Source organism: Somniosus microcephalus, chromosome 1 (genome assembly GCF_052327205.1).
Source record: "Somniosus microcephalus isolate GS21.2 chromosome 1, FLI_Smic_1.0, whole genome shotgun sequence".
NCBI classification, from domain to species: domain Eukaryota; kingdom Metazoa; phylum Chordata; class Chondrichthyes; order Squaliformes; family Somniosidae; genus Somniosus; species Somniosus microcephalus.
Window position 1 is genome coordinate 138411197 of NC_140987.1, and position 19081 is coordinate 138430277.

At 45.4% G+C, this 19081-nt stretch overlaps 1 protein-coding gene across 1 annotated transcript in view; it reads left to right on the forward strand.

Moving 5' to 3' along the window:
- trpm6 (transient receptor potential cation channel, subfamily M, member 6) overlaps positions 1-17798 on the forward strand; it is a 239866-nt gene extending 222068 nt beyond the window's left edge. The window contains exons 37-39 of the mRNA XM_086010032.1: positions 4999-5050; positions 7001-7107; positions 12718-17798. Coding sequence (XP_085866158.1) covers positions 4999-5050; positions 7001-7107; positions 12718-12800 — 242 coding nt within the window. The 3' untranslated portion in view covers positions 12801-17798. The remainder of the gene's footprint in view (positions 1-4998; positions 5051-7000; positions 7108-12717) is intronic.
- Positions 17799-19081: the final 1283 nt, after the last annotated feature.

A 19081-nucleotide genomic window follows, 5' to 3' on the forward strand; every position in this document is an offset into this window, starting at 1 on the left:
CTACCGGAGCAGCTGTTTCAGCGGTCTGTTGTTCTACGTTGACGTGAGTCAGCGTACTTTTGGCATCCAAGGGCTGCTCTGTTGCAGTCATCTCAGTCTGTGTTGCCACCTCAGCTCTTCCAATAACCTTTGAGAGCTCCGAACCCCTTTCGTTTGAATATTGAAGTTCGTGTTCAAGTTTTTCCCATTTCAGAGTCCTGTCCTTCAGCATATGCAGGAGTTGGCTGACCGTTAACTCCTCTGACATCAGACGTTTTGTGTGCTCCTGCTCCATTTTCTCCATCAGCTGCTTCTGTTGTCTTTCCAGATTCTCCAACTCTATATCAAAGAACTCTTTCGTTGCATTCAACTCTTGCTCAAAACGGCGAAGCATTTGTTCTAATTGCTGTTGTAGTTTGAAATGGAGTTGAGTTCGAGCCCAGTGTCCCTCAGAAATGGGCACATCAGTAGAATTGCCAGACTCAGAATCCACAGTTAAACTATGTTGTTGTTGCTCAGTGGAATTCTGTGCTGAAACTTTGTCTTTTGCACCTGAGTTGGGCTTACCATCATCCGTTCCAGAGTCTGGGCCGACTATCTTCACCGAGTTCTCACTCGTTATTGTTTGTAGGAAATGCCAGTCCATATTCATTTTCCCAATCCACTCCCGTCCTAGTAGTGGAGGACCTCCTTCAGATATCACATATAAGTCCATTATTTGACTGTCTTCGCCCTTGTGGACCACTGCAACCTCTATTTTCCCGATGGGGTACACTCTTTGCCCCGTGTATGTTTTCAATATAATCCCCGTATCCTGTAGGGGAATATGTTGGAATAACTTTCCGTAATCTTTCTTATTTATGACCGTCAATGCCGATCCAGTGTCCAATTCCAGTTTTACTTGGACTCCTTCTATCTGAAGAGTGACCCAAATTGTCTGGAGGTCTGCACCCTTACCAGCGTTGAGTACTCTTAAGCTAGCCAGTTCATTACAGCTTAAGCTAGCCAGTTCATTACTGCTAGCGTCTGAATCGGACTCCTGTTCGGTCACCTTGTGTACCTTTGCGTATTTTCCTTGCGGTGACTTCTTGTTGCTGGTCTTCTTCCCTGACCTGCATACTCTAGCTATATGTCCAAGCCTACCACAAGTTCTACATTCTTGGTTTTTAAACCAACACTGGTTCTGATCATGCGTTGTCTTTCCACAACGATAACATTTGCCAGAACTCACACCCAATTTGTGTGCACTGAGCTCCGGTGACCGTAGCTGCATTACTGCTGTGCCTCTCGCTGCGGCTTCGTGTGCTGCTGCCATAGTGACCGCCTTCTCAAGCGTCAGCTCATTCTCCTCGAGCAGTCGCTTTTGTGTATCCTGTTTAAATAAACCACACACAAATTTGTCTCGTAGTGCATCTGTCAGTCCCGTTCCAAACTGGCAATATTTCACTAATTTACGCAATTCCAGCAAATATTCAGCATTGCTTTCATGCTGTAGCTGCCTTCTGTCATAAAATTTAAATCGTTCCGCTAGCATCAGCGGCGTGGGGTTTAGATGATCTTTCAGGACAGTAACAATCTCATCGAACGTCTTATCCGCCGGTTCATCTGGTGATAACAGGTGTTTCAATTGCCCGTATGTCTTCGCACCCATTAAATTTAATAATGTTAGAGCTTTATCTTGGTCACGAATTTTATTGGCCTTACAATAATTTTTTACTCTTTCAACATATATGGCCCAATCTTCGAGGTCACTATCAAAGGTGCTAATATTCCCGTGTTTAGGCATTGTAGATTTGCAATTTCTCAGATTTTATTTTCTTTACTTGTTATCAAAGATGGCGGCTTCCCGCTCTTGCCGTCGTCCTCCGCCCACAAAATGGCGGTTTTCCCGCGCTTGGCGGTCTTCACCCGTCCCCCGACGCCGTCTCCCTTCAGCCCCCGAGTGCGGCCCTTATCAGCGGATGCGATCGCTGGATCGCGAAGTGGCTCCCGACCGAAGCGGCTCTCGGCCCTTATCTTCTGTGCGATCGATAGCCCGCGCTGTGCACCGCGGCTCTCGCACCTTGAGCTTCTGCAGCCGCCGTGCCTTTCAGTCCGAGTGCGGCCCTTATCTTTGGTCCCGATCGCTGGCCCGCGCTGCGCCTCGCACTTGAAGCGGCTCCCGGCCTCTGGCTCACCCGCTCGCGCGTTTCACCGCGGCTCTTATCAGGGATTGCGATCGCCCTTATCTCCCGATCGGTGGCCCTGTCTTTGCAGCCAACGCTGCTCGGCTTACCCACGAGGTTATGGAGGCTTCAGGGTCCTAATGCCTGTCGCTTCCAGTCGCTGGAAGCTGTCAGGATTTCTGCTGCCCTTCAGTTTTGAGTGGGGTGTTGAGGATTGAAACCTCTCTTCAACGTCCTGTCTTTGGACGAAGCCACCGTGGAATAACTGCCGCAGGGTTCGAACCGACTCGTCGCCAGTGTTAAGTATGTGTATTGTATTGAACAATTAACACAAAGACTTAAACGTATAACTCAAACAGGTCTTTACTGGTTGGAGGTAGGGACTGCACGTAGGTCTTTACTTCATGCCCACAGGCGGGAACTGAGGGGAGATCAGTACCCACAGTACTATTTATACCCCTATGGCCAGGAGTGGTACTGCGTATCACTACGCCCTACAAGTAGTGCAGTCCTGTCCATAGGTTCAAAGTAGCACACATATTACATACACAACATCCACAAATGGATTTTTTTTAACTTTCCTTGTGGGGCCAGAAGGAGCAGCTGCTTCATCAAAGAGTGGGGACGTTTGCTGTTAATTCCACAGTATTCAGCTTCATTCACAACTTCTCCAATAATGAAGCAGCTCATGCCAGCCTATAGCAGGACCTGAGACAACATCCATGCTTGGTCTGCAATAAATGCCAGGCAATGACCATCTCCAACACAAAGAAGGCCAACTATCTCCCCTTGACCTTCAGTTGCACTAGCATTGCCGAGTTCCTCGGCAACAAGATCCTGGGGATCAGTGCTGACCAGAAACCAAGACCGTGGCCGGCAAGGGGGATGGATTCAGTAGTGAGGGAATGGAGTTTGTGGTAGAGAGCCGAAGACAATAGTGGAAATTGCAGCTCATCCAGGACTAGATGTCGGACAAGCAGTTGACAACACAGAAGCAGTGGAGGGGTCAAGAGAGGTAGTGGAAAGGTGGAGCTGGGTGTCATCAACGTACATGTGGAACCTAATGCTATGACTTCAGTTGATGTTGCTGAGGGGCAGCTTGTAGATGAGGAATAGGAGGGGGTCAAGGATAGATTCTTTGGGGACTCCAGAGGTAATGGTACGGTGGTGGAAAAAGAAGCCATTGCTGGAGATTCTCTGGCTATGATTGGATAGGTAAGCGTGGAACCAAGCAAGGGCATTTCCACGTAGCTGAAAATGGAGGAGAGGTGTTGGAGGAGGATGGGGTGGTCAACCATGTCAAAGGCTATAGAGCGGTCGAGAATGATGAGAAGGGATAGTCTATTTATGCACCAGATATGATCAAATCTCCCCCCTAACGTCTGTGATGTAACTGTATCAATGTTTGACGTAAAAATATTGTGAAAGCCAGGATGTGCTTGCTACAGGTGAGTAAACCTGTCCATGACATTGTAAGAATTAGCATTAGTGCACTCCATATCAACCATGTTGGTCCTTACACTGATCCTTAGCCATTGTCACCAGGATTCTGAGTCTGTCTCACTAAATAGAATCTAATTATGATTTAGTACCATGATGTCAATCACCTTGTACAGCAGTTGTCAACTCCCTCACTACAGACTGAATCCACTCTATGCATCCGGGATATAAAGATATTTATGATGGAAATGGAAATTTCTGACTTTAGTGTATTTGAAAATAACCTGGGTTCAGATGAAGGTTGCTGCCCTTCAAAAAGTCACAAAATGAAAAAAAAAGAGACTCTGGCGTCAATTTTAACTGTTCCCATCGGGCAGGAAACAGGTGGCAGCAGATCGGCTTCCAGTTTTACACCCTGCCCAATTTTTCTTTCCTTTGAAGTGAAGGGTCTTGTGGATAGTTCATGTAGTGTTGAATCTGTTTGCCTCCTCCTACCAGGCATGGATTGTCTTTTGTCGTGCCCTGGAGTAGCAAACTGGGCAGCTCTTCATGCACCCACTTCATGCTACATTTTGTACCCTAAACCGTTGGAAAGGCTGAAATATGTATTTAGAATTTTTGCCCCCTATGTGGTATTTTCCCTTTAAGTGTCTGCAGCGATTTTCCCTCCTCCTGCCCTCGCAGGTTCCTAGTACCAATCCCGATTTGGCTGTGATCGTGGTGTCTTTTTATTATAATAAGCTGACTCTGGAGGTGCTGGTTGGATCTTCCAATTAGAAATCCCACTGCACCAGTCTCCTGCCTGATCCATGCACATACCTGAAAATCAACCTCATGGGAGTAAAAGATTAACATGTTATAAGAAGTTGCTTTGTGGCATATATACTCGGGTTGCCTACTGGTATGGGAGAGTGTTGGGTAACCTTCTCAGCCTTCTTCAGCTCTGCCATCTGCTTTTGAATTTTCAGCCAGGTCCTCTGGGTGTTGCTGATAGCATTCTCCCTGTCAGCAATCTTCTGCCATGCTTGTTGGACCTCTCTTTTCTGGAGAGGGTAGCCTTTAGTGCTTTGCTTCATCCAACAAGACTTCAAGTGTAGCATTTGCGAATCCTAAGATGCCTGGGCAAGAATCCTCTGTTTCCAGGAATTTGAATTCTGTCGAAGTCAGAATGCAACCCTTTAATTGGCTGTAGCTGCTTTTAAATTCCTTTCAGCTGTGCTGCACATATGAATATTCTCTCCGGCAGCAGCTCAAACAGATTATTTATTCAAATGCAATGAGGTAGAAATAACTGTGGGGGTGCCTTTTCTTCCCAGTTGCATATTATCAGGAATTTCTACACTAACAAAGTCCAAAGTTTTATTTCTTTTAAACATATATTTGGTAAACATGTTCAATTTTTTTTCTTCTCAAGGTGTTGGAGAAAATCTGACAGATCCATCTGTTATTAAGGCTGAGGAGAAAACGTAAGTTACATTTGTGTGCATTACAAATAAATTGTGATTCGGCACCATCTTCTAGTTTTGTCTTGGAAAGATTTCCAATCTGAGCAAAGGGCCTCTGTGTAAAAAGGTTGAGCTTTCACAAAGCAGCAATATGGGAATATCTATTTAAAATCACACAGTACAGATGGAACAACAAAAGGAAAAGCAGCTCAGATGTCTGCTCCTGCGCAATTCAGTGGACACGTTGAGGAATGTGCAGCTGAAGTGGGCATGGATGGGGCTGCAGCTTTTCGGGGTTTATCCAAGTCCCTTCCCCCAGTGACTAAAGATGTGCCAGAAAGTGGGCGGAACCAGTCACCAAAGCACCAATGTGACTCCAACTGACAACCAAGAAGCAGTCAACTTATAGGAAATGCCTAGAAGGAACACAAGATTAGGTTCCAGGGCACACAAAACTTGCACTATCGCCAACAGGAGACATGGGAATAAAAATCACTAGCCACGTTAAATTTGGTTGCACCTTATTTCAGGTGTATCCAGAGAGTTTTCTTCTGCTGGTGTAGGGTAAGATATAATCAGATCAGAGAATTGGCATTCATGATGCTTGAATTAGTGCAGTGGCCAATGTTGATAAAGGTGTACTTCATTGTGCACGTGTGAAGAAGACTGTGGGAACTCCAACCAAGCTTTTTCATGGGGAAATTGCACAGTCACAGACTACTGTGACTGAAAAAGGTGACAAAGGGCTGAGTCTTGGATTTTTGAAAACCCTATTACAGTGTCAGTTACAGGCATCACAGACAATTACAAATGTACCCAGACATGGACACATTTAACATTGAAAACTCCATATGGAATGTTGACAGGTGAAAGGACATGTCAATTTTAATTATATATGGATATTTTGACTTTGAAGTTCCGTAAGAGCTCTCCTGGTCTCTTGTCATAATTTTGGTAGGAGACTGGCGGTACCACCATAGAATTCAGCCATTATTTCCTGGGGATTATGCTGACAATCCTACTGAAGTTAAGGTGAGAGACTGGGAGAAGCATCTCAGAATTTCAGGGCCTTTGTTTTTAGTTTCTGGAGAGTTGGAAGAAGGTTTGAAATGCAGGGCTGGTCCAGCAGGGTATTGGAGGATCACCAGATATAGCTCAAAACAAATTTGTAGTAAACATTAACCGCATCTCTTTGATCATTGCCCACAGATCTAGGGGGAGCAATTGGCCTCTTTAACTACCGAAATGGCGTACACAACGCGCGCGCACACTTCTGATGGGAAGTGTGATGGACGCCATATTTGTAAACGGGTTTGCACATGCACACCTAGCGACTGCCGGCAGCAGGCAGATCATAACATCAATCAGTGTGTAATGCAACAGTGCTAAGTGTGTGAAGGTGAGGTGAAGCATATGAATGTTAGGTATGAGCCTTGATTGATAGCAATTGTTGGTAGATGACTGATGGGGGTGTGGTGAATTGAACAGTGGCTGAGGCTAGTGGTGCGGTTGATAGGATATGACATTTGAAGATGCTTTCATTGACCTTGACCACTCATGTGAGATCATTGAACTTCTTACTGCACTGCATCCATGTTCTTGGAGCTATACTCCTGGCATTGGCCTCCTCAGCTATCTCGTGCCACTGCCTCCTAAGCAAGTGCCTGAAGGGCCTCCTTCCCCCCTGAGGATACAAGACATCTCTCCTCTGTTCCACCTCTTCAACCAAGACCTCCAGTGCAGCGACTGAAAACCTTGGTGCTTGCAGACTAGCTTTAAGTAGTGCTAGGCACTCACGATATTGGGCCCCCTGCTGATGTGTGCAGCCAATGAACAGAAATCATGGTAATGCGCAGGCATCCCAAAGTTGGTGTCCTGCCTGCATTTCAATCAACTGGCATGGGTTAATTTTCTTTGTCTGAATTCCACCTCTCCCCCCACCCCCACCCAATTTAACTGTGTGATATTTAGGTCACAGGAAATGGTGTTTGGACCAGCTAACCTTGGAGAAGAAGCAATCAGAAACTTCACTGTAAAACATCACTGTAATACCTGCTGCAGAAAACTGAAACTACCAGGTGAGATTATAGTAGGGCATTTCACATTCGCAAATCCACATGGGGAATAGGACGGGTCACTGCTTTAATAGCAAGAATTAGATGCATGTATACCTGCTCCGGAAGCTGCACATCACCCTCCACAATAGATTGCCAGGATTGCACAGGCACGTGACCACTGTAGGGACATGTACTCCCTCCCCGACTAATCTATCAGAGAACAAGCAATCAATAAACCAGGCAACTGCAGAATTTATTCTAAAATTCACTATTAATATTTAATGTGCCATGTTTATGTTTTATATTTCTAGTTCTTTACTGGCAACTGCCACACTCTCTCGCTGACCTTCACGCCCAGCGCACCCACTGGGGGTTAATCTTGCCAATCTCCTCCCCGTCCAACTTGCCCCTCCCAGTGCTGACCCTGTGGACTCTGGCAGCAGATCAGCTATCACCGACCCTCTCCGCATCTCCCTCCAGAATGTCCATTCACTTGTGAACAAGGCCCTTGCCATCCATGAGCTTATTGTGGATGATTGCATCAACATCATGGCCTTGGCGGAAACCTGGCTGAGGGGTGATGGCACCTTCCCCCTAAGTGAAGTCTCCCCACCTGACTATATCTTCCACCACCTGCCCTGCCCAGACAGTCGTGGTGGCGGTGTAGCTCTTATCCCCCTACTCCTCTGGTACTTTCTCGTCCTTTGAGCATTTCACCTTGTTCCACCCCTCTCACCTCTCATTTAAAATCTTTATTCTCTACCACACACCCACGTAACATAAAAATGTTCTCACAGAGATATCGTCATTGCTTTCCTCCCTCAGCCTCTGCACTGAGCGACTTCTCATCCTCGGTGATTTCAACCTCCATCTCAATTCATCATGCTATCTGTTCTCTGAGTTCACTGCCCTCCTATCCTCCCTTAATCTCTCCCTCCATGTAAACTCCCCAACCCATATTCATGGCCACCCCCTCAACCTTGTCATCTCACAAGGCCACTCTACTCCCATCATGTCAATCATAGATAAGGCCATCTCTGACCACTTCCTTGTATCGTTCTCTGCCCCACATCCCCCTCTTTCCCCCACCCCCCCCAACCCAACTTCCTTTGTGTCCACCCCTGGAAAAAAAACTCTCTCCTAATTCACTTACAACTGCACTTTCAAAATCCCAACTGTCTAGCCTTTTGCCCTCCATTCACCATGACATTTCTGCAGCTACCGATCTGCTCAATCACACTCTCACCACCACCATTTGATGCCCTAGTCCCTATTAAAACCATTACTCTCTCTCACCCTGGCCATTCCCCCTGGTATAGCCCTTATTTCTGCTCCCTTAAGTCCAAGGGATGCAGACTTGAAAGGATATGGCAGAGAACTGGTTTAGCCATTCACTGCCAGATCTGGCTGGACCACATAAAGCCTTATCGGGTCCTGCTCTCCTCTGCCAAAACTGCTCACTATTCCAGGATCATTCTGTAAGAAGTCACACAACACCAGGTTATAGTCCAACAGTTTTATTTGAAATCACAAGCTTTCGGATTTCAAATAAAACTGTTGGACTATAACCTGGTGTTGTGTGACTTCTTACATTTGTCCACCCCAGTCCAACACCGGCATCTCCACACCAGGATCATTCTGGATTGCAAAGATAACCCCCAGCTTCTTTTCTCTACTGCAAACCGTCTTCTTAAATCCCTCTCCCCTGTCTCCTCCACTCTCACCTCTAACAAGAAGTGCGAGGAGCTCATGGAATTTTTTGTCACTAAGATTGAGACCATCCGATCAGCTACCTCTGCCACTTCCCTCCCTTCATCTAGCCCACTAGGCCAAACTTCCTCTAAGGTTTCCCCCTGTCCTAGCCCTGAACTTGCATCTTTCTCCAGTTTCTCTCTGATCTCCCCTCATGCCCTCTCTGAGCTCATCTTACCCATGAGACCCACCGCCTGCTCCCTCAACCCTATTCTCACCATTTGCTGAACTCCCAACTTCCTTTTCTGGCTCCCATGTTAGCTGATATTGTTAATAGTTCTCTCTCCTCAGGTACTGTCCCTCTCTTGTTCAAATCTGCCATCATCACCCCTCTCCTCAAAAAATCAACCCTTGACCCCTCCATCCTTGTTTACTACCATCTCATCTCCAGCCTCCCTTAGCTCCAAAGTCCTTGAACGTGTTGTCACCTCCCAAATCTGTGCCCACTGTACTCACCTGGTTCTACTCTTATCTATGTAATCGCAGCCAAAGAATCACCTGCAATGGCTTCTTTTCCCGCTTCCACACCATTACCTCTGGTGTCCCCCAAGGATCTATCCTTGGCCCCCTCCTGTTTCTCATGCTGCCCCTTGGTGACATCATCTGAAAACACAGCATCAGTTTGCACATGTACATTGACGACACCCAGCTCTACCTCACCACCACTTCTCTCGACCCCTCCACTGTCTCTAAATTGTCAGACATCCAGTACTGGATGAGCAGAAATTTCTTCCAACTAAATATTGGGAAGACAGAAGCCATTGTTTTCATTCCCTGTCACAAATTCCGTTCCCTAGCCATCAACTCCATCCCTCTCCCTAGCATCTGTCTGAGGTTGAACCAGACTGTTTGCAACCTTGGTGTCATATTTGACCCCGAAATGAGCTTCCAACCACATATCCGCAGCATAACAAAGACTGCCTATTTCCACCTCCAGAACATTGCCCGACTCCACCCCTGCCTCAGCTCATCTGCTGCTGAAACCCTCATTCTAGCCTTTATTACCTCTAGACATACCTCCTGTGAAGCTCCTTGGGAGGTTTTACTATGTTAAAAGGCGCTATATAAATACAAGATGTTGCTGTTGTTCTTTATCTCACAAATAGAACACATCTGTAAAGAATAGACGGGGTAGATTGAAGTCAATGGAAATAAAAATCGGGAGAGATCTAAAACGGGCTGCCAATTCGCCATTAGTCATTTTACACTATCTCACAAAGTCAAAATCTACCCCACAGTTTTTGGAAAAAATATATATGGTAGCTAAATTGTACTTCTTGGTGATTAATCAATGAATATAGTCACGCACTGAACAGCGTGCAGATGTGAGTGGATTTTCGACAGCACATCCTAAACATTTTCTAAGAAGTGATGGTAACACTTTAAATATATGAAGGAACTGTAGTAAAGTGATACCCCTGAGGTAACTTGCTTATTAAAATATTTCTAATTGCACAGGCAGTAACCTTGAAAATATAATGGCCTAGAAATTGAGTTTTGGCGCAGCCAGGGCTTTAGCGCCGGAAGTTAGTGCCGGAGCTAAGTCGCGCTGGTCGGGCCCAACATTCAATAGTTCTGCGCCCAAACGGCTGCCGGCGCTGGTGAGAGCTGTTTGCGCCTGAAAACTGGCGCAACGCACTGAATTTCGGCGCTATTCCGACGCTGCGGCGCCCGCTGCGGTGCGGCAGGTTCGGGAAGTGCAGGCCTCCTCCTTCCCTTAAGGAGGAGCTGCCTGCACCCGGCCGCGGCCCGCGAAAATCTTTTTAAAAATGAGCCCGGCACCTCGGACAAGTGCCGGGCTTGCTTCTGTTCCGGGGGGGGGGGGGGGGGGGGAAGTCCGGGGAGGGAGCTGCGGCCAGGCGGCCGGCGGGAAAGCGGCCGGCCGCCGCGGGGCCTTTAATGCGCCGGCGCAAAGTCATGTAAGACTCTGTTGCCAGAGTCTTAGTTGCGGCTGCCACGGGCGAGGCGGCCGCAACTGAATTTCGGCGCTGGGGCCCGTCGGCATGGCAACCGGGACGCTGTGCACACCGATGACGTCATCGGTGCCGGCGCAGCGCTACCGGTCTACCGCGGCGGAAGGGCCCCAGGCAATTTCGGCGCCGGCGCCAATTGCAGCGCTAGGCCCTCTAGCGCCGCAAAATCGGCGCTAAGGGCACTGAATTTCTAGGCCATAATGTCCCGGATTTTGCTATGAGCGACAAAGGAACGTCTTTCACCATTCACCTCGCGTACAGTTGCCCACAGACTTTTAACGACCTTGTCAGCAGAGATTTCTACTCTTCCGGCATCTATTTGAATTTGGCACCCTCTACAGGGGATCTGTGGCATTGTCAGCAGGTAAAAGCAGCAGGGAAGCTGCTCAACCAATCAGACTGAGGAATCCTCACAGATGGCAAAGCAGAAAGTAAAAAGCAGGAAATATAAACTACATTTAAATCATTGTACTGGAAGTCAAATAAAGATTACGTCATACACATGGGATTGAGAGAGAGACATAAAAGAGCAAAACACAAAAAGTATATTAAAAAAATATTTTTTTTCTGCAACATTAATTTTCTTCTGAGGGAATGAGACTCCACACTTTTAAAATTAATATTTCAGGCTCAGAGAGGTTTTTCAGCAGTAATTATGACTTACTATGCAGTTAAAAACTCAATTACACCTGATTGAACAGGGCTTAAGTTTTTCATCCGTGTTTAGTGCGATAATAGTGGGTAATCAGCTTAAGTTCACACCTTAACAGTGATTTTTGTGGTGATTCCATCGGCAAAGACTGCAACAGTGCAGCCTGTGAAGGAGCAGCGTATCACTGACAGCAACTTCCGGATTTCCGCATTTAACTGAGCATATGCGGATGCCAGAAGCTGCTGACAGTTTTACCTAGTAATAACGGTGAGTGCTGACAGCCTTGCCGTTATTAGTACAGCAAAATCCGGGCCAACATCAGCAACATTATCTGTGGCAGCTTCCCTGTTTTTCTGCTTGCCCAGATGTATTTGTTTGTATTCTAGCAAAACCCCAACATAGATCTGAATTCACCTCTTCCCACCTCAGGAGAGTCGGGGCTCGACTTCTACCTGCCATGACCGCAATCCATTTGCCTGGGTCAGAGGTCATTGTGCATTCCAGTAGGATCCCTGGTAGCAAGTGGGAGCCTGACACTGCAAGGGCGGAAACATTTTCCGGTGCTGCAGCAGCACCAGAGGAGAGGGGAGGACAATTAAAGGGGCAGAGGAGCCCCGAAGACTACACCTAAATTTTTACTGAAGGCTCAGTGAGAAATAATGATGAAATGGAAAGGAGAGGAGGCTGCTACCAGACCATCCATCCAGGGAGTTCAGGGCCTTCACACACGAGCACCAGGGACAACCGCCAGGCTTCACCTGATGGTCTTGGGGAATGGCAGCAAGAGGGGTGGATGGGAGGGAAATAGGCTGAGAATTTGGGCTCCACCTGTTCGCCGACATTTACAGGTGGCGGGTGGGGAATGGGCAGCCAGCAGTGGTCCCGATGGAGGTGGGGAAGGAAATTAATGTTGGGGTGGCGAGGTGGCAGTAGGCCAAGCTCATTTTCCCTGCTGTTTCTCTGCCTGATTTGGGGTGGGATAGAGGAAGAAAATACAGCTCCCAATGTCACCTTGTAATGGGGGAGGAATTGCTCTGGTCACTGCGTTGTGACATTGTGAATCCTCTGGATTGTATTTCTAGGGAAATTTTTCAAAAGCTTGTTGAAAAAGAATGTGTTGTTAATCTCTCAAATACCAACCAGAGAAAATCTTCAAGAATATATTTACCATTTCACTGCACATAGTGACCAGAGTAATTCTTCATCTATTAGGTATTTTTAAATCTTTGTATAATCTTTTCTGTTAACTTGCAGATTTGAGAAGAAATTTTTACAACCCAGGCAAAATAAACCCTCCACTTGAAGATGATGCTTCAGAAGTGAACACAAGATTGTGACTATTGGCTTCTAATGTTTTCATAAGGAAGAAGGCCAGAATCTTCCAGAACCTTTAGTTTAGAAATGGAGAATGTCTACATCATATGGAATGTTTAGCTCTTTATTAACATTACAGAAGTGCAGACTGTTAGTAAATATCTAATCAATTGGGAAGCTGCCATAGTTAATATCACGCCAATGATTTTTATGCTTAAGTTTAGGATTTGTTTCATATTAAAATACTCCAGCAGTCACTGCCACTCAAAGAAGTCCACCACAGAGGTTCACTGGTGTCAGCATCAATTTTATCAATAGGTTGAACAATCAACGGTTCAGAATAATGCTGAATGAAATTGTAAACTTCTGTGATAGTCTCAGCAGAGATACTGGCAGGACTCTCTTTGATGAACTGAAACATCTTTCCTTGTAACTTTCTGTCAAAGCACTCAAAAGAAAGCTGGGAACCCCGTAAAGATTGATTGCTAGGTAAATTGGGAATTTAGTAGATTATTCAACTAACAAGATTATTTCTGCAAGTTAACTATTGAATTTTTTGATGAACACTTAAAGGTATGTGTCGCTACCTTATATATTCACCCCTCATTCTAATTCTGAATACGGTGAAAGGTTGTTGGCCATTACAGCCAGCTTTTGACATATGCTCATGTGAGCAAAGCTACGGGTCAAGAATTTGCTGGTAATCTGTTCAGCGCTTCCAATTGTAAGGCAAATCCGTTTTGCTTTTTCACAACACAGTGCCCAGGAAATTAAGTTATGTCACTTCCTGTGATAAAGAATTCTGCTGCATCCATTTCATTTCCCTCATTAACAGACTTTATTTAATGCCATTTCATATTTAAGAAGAAAAGAATAACAGGGCCCTGAAATTCTGCAAGGGGCTCTACTGGTCTCTCACTGTCTCTCTGGCAGAAGACTGGTGAACCCCCTCCCCCCCCGGGATATGGTATAAACAGCCGCTTATGGTGTTTCCTTGTGTACTCTACCGGCTTTCGGTCGGAGTGATGGTGGAAGACAGGTACTTCAGGGCCCAGGTGTCAAAGACTGCTAATATTTTGGTGTTTGGTGCAATGATTCTCTTTCAGTATGTAATGGCGACTAAGGGATAGAATATTGACTAGTCCCATTTTCGGAGCCTGTCATGACTCCACAGGCAGCTCACCCAATTCAGAAAACAAATTTTGGGCTGCTTGCCTCGCTGGCAGCCAACCTCAGGTAAGTGCCGACGATGGCAGATCGAGGCTGGCAGTGGCTACCAGCAGTGCTCTGGAGCCAGGAGAAGCTCCTCCTGGATCCACACGAATTAAAGAAAAGAATAAACTTACCTTTTTGGTGGCGGCTGCATTCACGCCTGGTAAACTTGAACACTGCAGGCCCGACGGGCAACCCAGTTTCTCTGAGAGGTCCTAAAACAGACGTTAGGCCGCTCATTAGCACATGCTAGGGGCCTAATGCTTGTTTTAGGCATCTGGTGCATCTGCCTGAAAATTGTCCAACGCCAATGGTATTGGATGTTATTCAGGTGTCCTTGAGGCGCAGGCCCTGTGAAATCGATGATTTTTGCCTACATTTTCGAAACAGGCACAAAGATAACCAATTTCTGCCCCAAAATATCTGGGAAATTGGTCTTCAAAAGAAAGCTATTAAGGTCTCTCTTTATTAGTATCTATAAACCTAATGGAGTTTCAGATATCAACTGATTTACTTACTGGAGCAGAAAGAGTCATCACAATGGAATGATATTGCAGCACACTGGAGCATTAACATATTGAGGAAAGAAGTGGAGGGACTTGGAATTATGCCTAAGATACTCTCCGGATATTAAGCACACAATTTCAGATTTGCCATCTGCAGCAAAGCTAGATCGAAGGCCAAGGACTTATCCTCTGGGAAAGAGGGAAAATTAGAGCATGTATGACTATGGCCTGCCTCCCTCACACCTCCCCATGGCTGGCTCAAGTGTGTCATTGGCAGAGGTCTAACTCAATCACTCACATAGAACATTAGAATGGGGAACCTTAGTGGTGGTGGTGGTGGGGAATAAATTTATGACAAACTAAACTAAAAACTCTGTTCAATTATAAAATAAGTGACCTTAACTTGCCAGCAATTATAAATAGGAGAGAATATACCACAGATTTTAATGAGCTATTATAAAAAGAATCATCATAGGATATAATCTATAATCCCTCTGAAATGGTCACTAGCAAGCCACTCAGTCGTATCAAAAAAACTGCTACAATGGACTGTAACTGTTCAAGAAGGTGGCTTGCCACCACCTTCTCAAGGGCAATTAGGGATGGGCAATAAATGCTGGCCTTGCCAGTGATGCTCACATCCCATGAATGAATTTTTTTTTTAAATTCTGAATATGGAGCTTGAATTTTCATGAGGGTTCTCCTGATCATCCACCATAACTTCAGTGGAGAATCCATGGAAACATCATTTATATTGTTTCTCTGGGGTTTCCACAGATTTTCTATCAAAATTACGATGAATGATCAGGAGCCTTCTGAATTCCATCATATACAAACTCAAACTCATCCAACACTCTGCTGTCCACATGCTGTTTTACACTAAGTCCTGCTAGCCCATCACCCATTGACTCGTTACCAGTGAATCAAATTCAAGATCCTGTGCTCATTTACAAATTCCCCCATGGGCTTGTCCTACTCTAAATTTGCAGCATTCTCCTGCCATAAGCCCCATCTTATGCTCTTCCGTCTTCTACGTCTCGCCTTCTGTAGCATCCCTCCGTTCTGCCATTGGTTGCAGGACTTTTAGCTGTCTTTTCCCCACTCTGTGGAACTCCCTCCCTAAACCCCTCCTTGCAAATTCTTTCTTTACCTTCAGAAGCCTTTCCAAAACCTATCCTTTCAAACTGTCTTTTGCTCATCTCTTCTAATTTTTCTAGTACTGCTCAGTGTATGTTTCTCCTCTTAACCTTGAGACACTTTCTACATTAAAGACACCGTATAAATGTAAATTGTTGCTGTTACATCTCTTCATATTTGTTAAAATGTTGTTTGGATAAACAAAAAAAATCAACCAATTGGAATTATCATTTATTTAAGTCTCCACAAGCATAGTTAATGCAGACATTTGTAATCTTCGTCAAATATGGGTCCTGAATTCAGGTAGGGGTCCTCCCAGTCTCTTGCTGTGACCTCGGTGGGAGATCGGTGAAACCCCTGAAGAAATAGCTGTTTATGCTGTATGTCGAGGTATTCTGCCGACCTCCCACTAAAGTTACGGCGGGACATTGGGATAACCCCCAAGAAAATTCAGGGCCATGATATTTAACTGAGCAGTAAATAAATATATCTTTAGCAGGAAATGTTCTTAAAATAAGTAACTGGTGCCATATATAGTTTTGGTTATAATTTCATTGGTATAAATCTGTTACAAATTAGTCAGAGTTGTGTTGGAGCTCTAACAATTTATTTTGCAGAATGTTCAAGATGCAGGCTAGCTATATGATTGCCTGTAAAAAGATTGCCTAAAAAGATACAATTAAGTAACTTTTAAGTACTGACACCAGACCAAGATAAACAGTAGTGAACCATACTAATTCAAAACATTTCTTTATTGGCTCAGTGAGCTCATACAGATCAGGAAAATCCCAGCTTCGATCTCTGCCCAGCGCTGAATTACCTGATTTCAGCTGGGGCAGTAGTAGGAGTTCTATCATTGGCCTCAGTGAGAAGGGAATATTGGTGAGCATCTACTTCAGATTACTATCTAGCATTGCTGAGCTAGGTTGTTTGCAACCTTGGCGTCCTATTTGACTCCGAGCTGAGCTGACCCCATATTCCTCTCCATCAAAAAGACAGACTACTTTCCCCTCCATAACATCACCTGGCTGCGCCCCTACCTCTGCTCATCTGCTGAAAATCTCATTCATACATTTGTCACCTCCCGATTCAATTACTCAATGCTCTCCTGGTCAACCTCCCATCCTCTACCTCCTGTAAACTTCAGGTCATCCAAAATGCAGCTGCCTGTATCCATCCAGCACCTTTGTCCCGCTCACCCATCACCCGGTCTACATTGACTCCCGGTTCTCCAATGCCTCAGCTTTAAAATTCTCATCCTCATGTTTAAATCCCCACGTGTCCTCATCCCTCCTTATCTCTGTCACCTCCTTCAGCCCTACAACCTCTCCTGAACTCTCCATTCCTTTGACTATGGCCTCTTATGCATTTCCCCTCCCTTCACTTCAACATTGGTGACTATGCCTTCAGCCACTCAGGCCCCATGCTCTAGAATTATTTCCCTAAAGCCTTCTGCCTCTCTTTCCCCCTCCTCCTTAAGACCTTCCTTAAAACCCAAACTTTTGGTCACCTCTCCCAATATCTTCTTTTATGGCTTGGCACCCATTTTTTCCCATACACCTCTGTGAAGTGCCTTAGGACATTTTTCTATGTTGAAGATACTATATAAATTCAAGGTGCTGTTGTTGATGTAATTGGGCATACAGGTGTAAGAAGATGATCAACTGTGATGCCTCTTGTTCTCAAATAGCCTCCTGCTTATTGTCAAAACACCCACAAGAATAATTCAAGAATATTGGCCACTGGGTGTGGTGTGATGGGAATCTATGGAACTGAATCATCAGTGGAGTGATAGGGAGACATGAGAGAATATTGTTTTTCACCATTGTAGTTACTCCTGTAGTCCACAAAGTACTGTTTCTGCAAGGTGATATTATGTACATACATGTTTGCTGTTACGTGATAAACCTCATTAATTATTATAATATCTGATCTTTCTAATCTTCAACTAAACCTATTGAAGCATTCAGAAAGAAATGGACAGATTCCTGACTTAACATAGATTAAAAGGATATTGGCATGTTCCCAAAGCAGAATGAAGTGAATAGCCTCTGCCAGTCCTGAACATTGACCTAAATGAACAGAAAGGGCTCTCTCATTCCTGTTTTCTAATATTCTTATGACTGGAAATAATGAATTTGTTGGAAATAAAGTTTGTTGTGTTGATGTGCTGCTTTTGTCCATTGTGTAGTCACCAAAAACAGAGTGAACCCTGAACTCTGTTAAAGCAGCGGCGGAAGATTTCATTGGTCACTGTGTATTAGTGACATCATAAACAGAGGAGGAATTTCTCTGATGCTTATTTCAAGCGAAATCATAAAGCCATTCTTTTCAGTACAAGGACAGCTCATATTCATTTCACAGAATCACAGAAACCCCACACTGCAGATAGAGGCCATTTTGGCCCACCGAGCCTGCACCGACACATATCCCACCCGATCCCCGTAACCCCACGTATTTAATCCCCCTAACACTAAGGGTCAATTTATCATAGCCAATCAACCTAACCCGCACATCTTTGGACTGTGGGAGGAAACCGGAGCACCCGGAGAAAACCCACGCAAACACGGGGAGAATGTGCAAACTCCACACAGACAGTCACCCGAGGCCGGATTCGAACTCGGGTCCCTGGCGCTGTGAGGCAACAGTGCTAACCACTATGCCACTTATTCCAGTGAAATAAGGAATAAGGAAATGGGAATAAGGATAAGAATAAGGGATAAAAGTGAGAGATAAGGGTAAGAATAAGGGATAGGGATGGGATATGGGTGAGGCAGGAAATGTGTAAAGGTGAAGGCAGGGAGTGAGGTAAGGACTGGGACAGAGGTGGGATCTAGTAGCTTATTTTGCTGCTAATGGGAATTTATTGAAGCCTCACTGGGAATCATTTTCAACTTCACAGCCTGGGGGTAATGCGATGGAGCGGATTGGCTGCATGCCATTGAGCTCGTCCGATTTTCAGCCCATCGACATAATCTCCCACAGTATCGGCCAGGCGCTAAGGTCAAGAATGTCTCCCAGTGTTTAGCATCTTCACATCATAAAAGACAGCAGTGAAAACAATGGACTTGGCAGCCGAGAGCTTCTGACTGGTCTTGTAGTAACGCCAGCGGTAACCCATTTAACAAAAAAAATAAAGGAGCACCCCACATACAGGTGCAAACCCCACCTGGAGCAAAAGCATAACAACTTGCATTTATATAGCGCTGTTAACTTAGTCAAACGCCCCAAGGCGCTTCACAGGAGCGTAATCAGACAAAACGTGACACCGAGCCACATAAGGCAATACTAGGACAGGTGAAAGAGGTAGGGTTTTATTGAGCGTCTTAAAGGAGGAGCGAGAGGTGGAGAGGTTTAGGGAGGGAATTCCGGAGCTTAGGGCTTCAGCAGATGAAGGCACGGCCGCCAATGGTGGAGTGCAAGAGGCCAGAATTGGAGGAGCGCAGAGG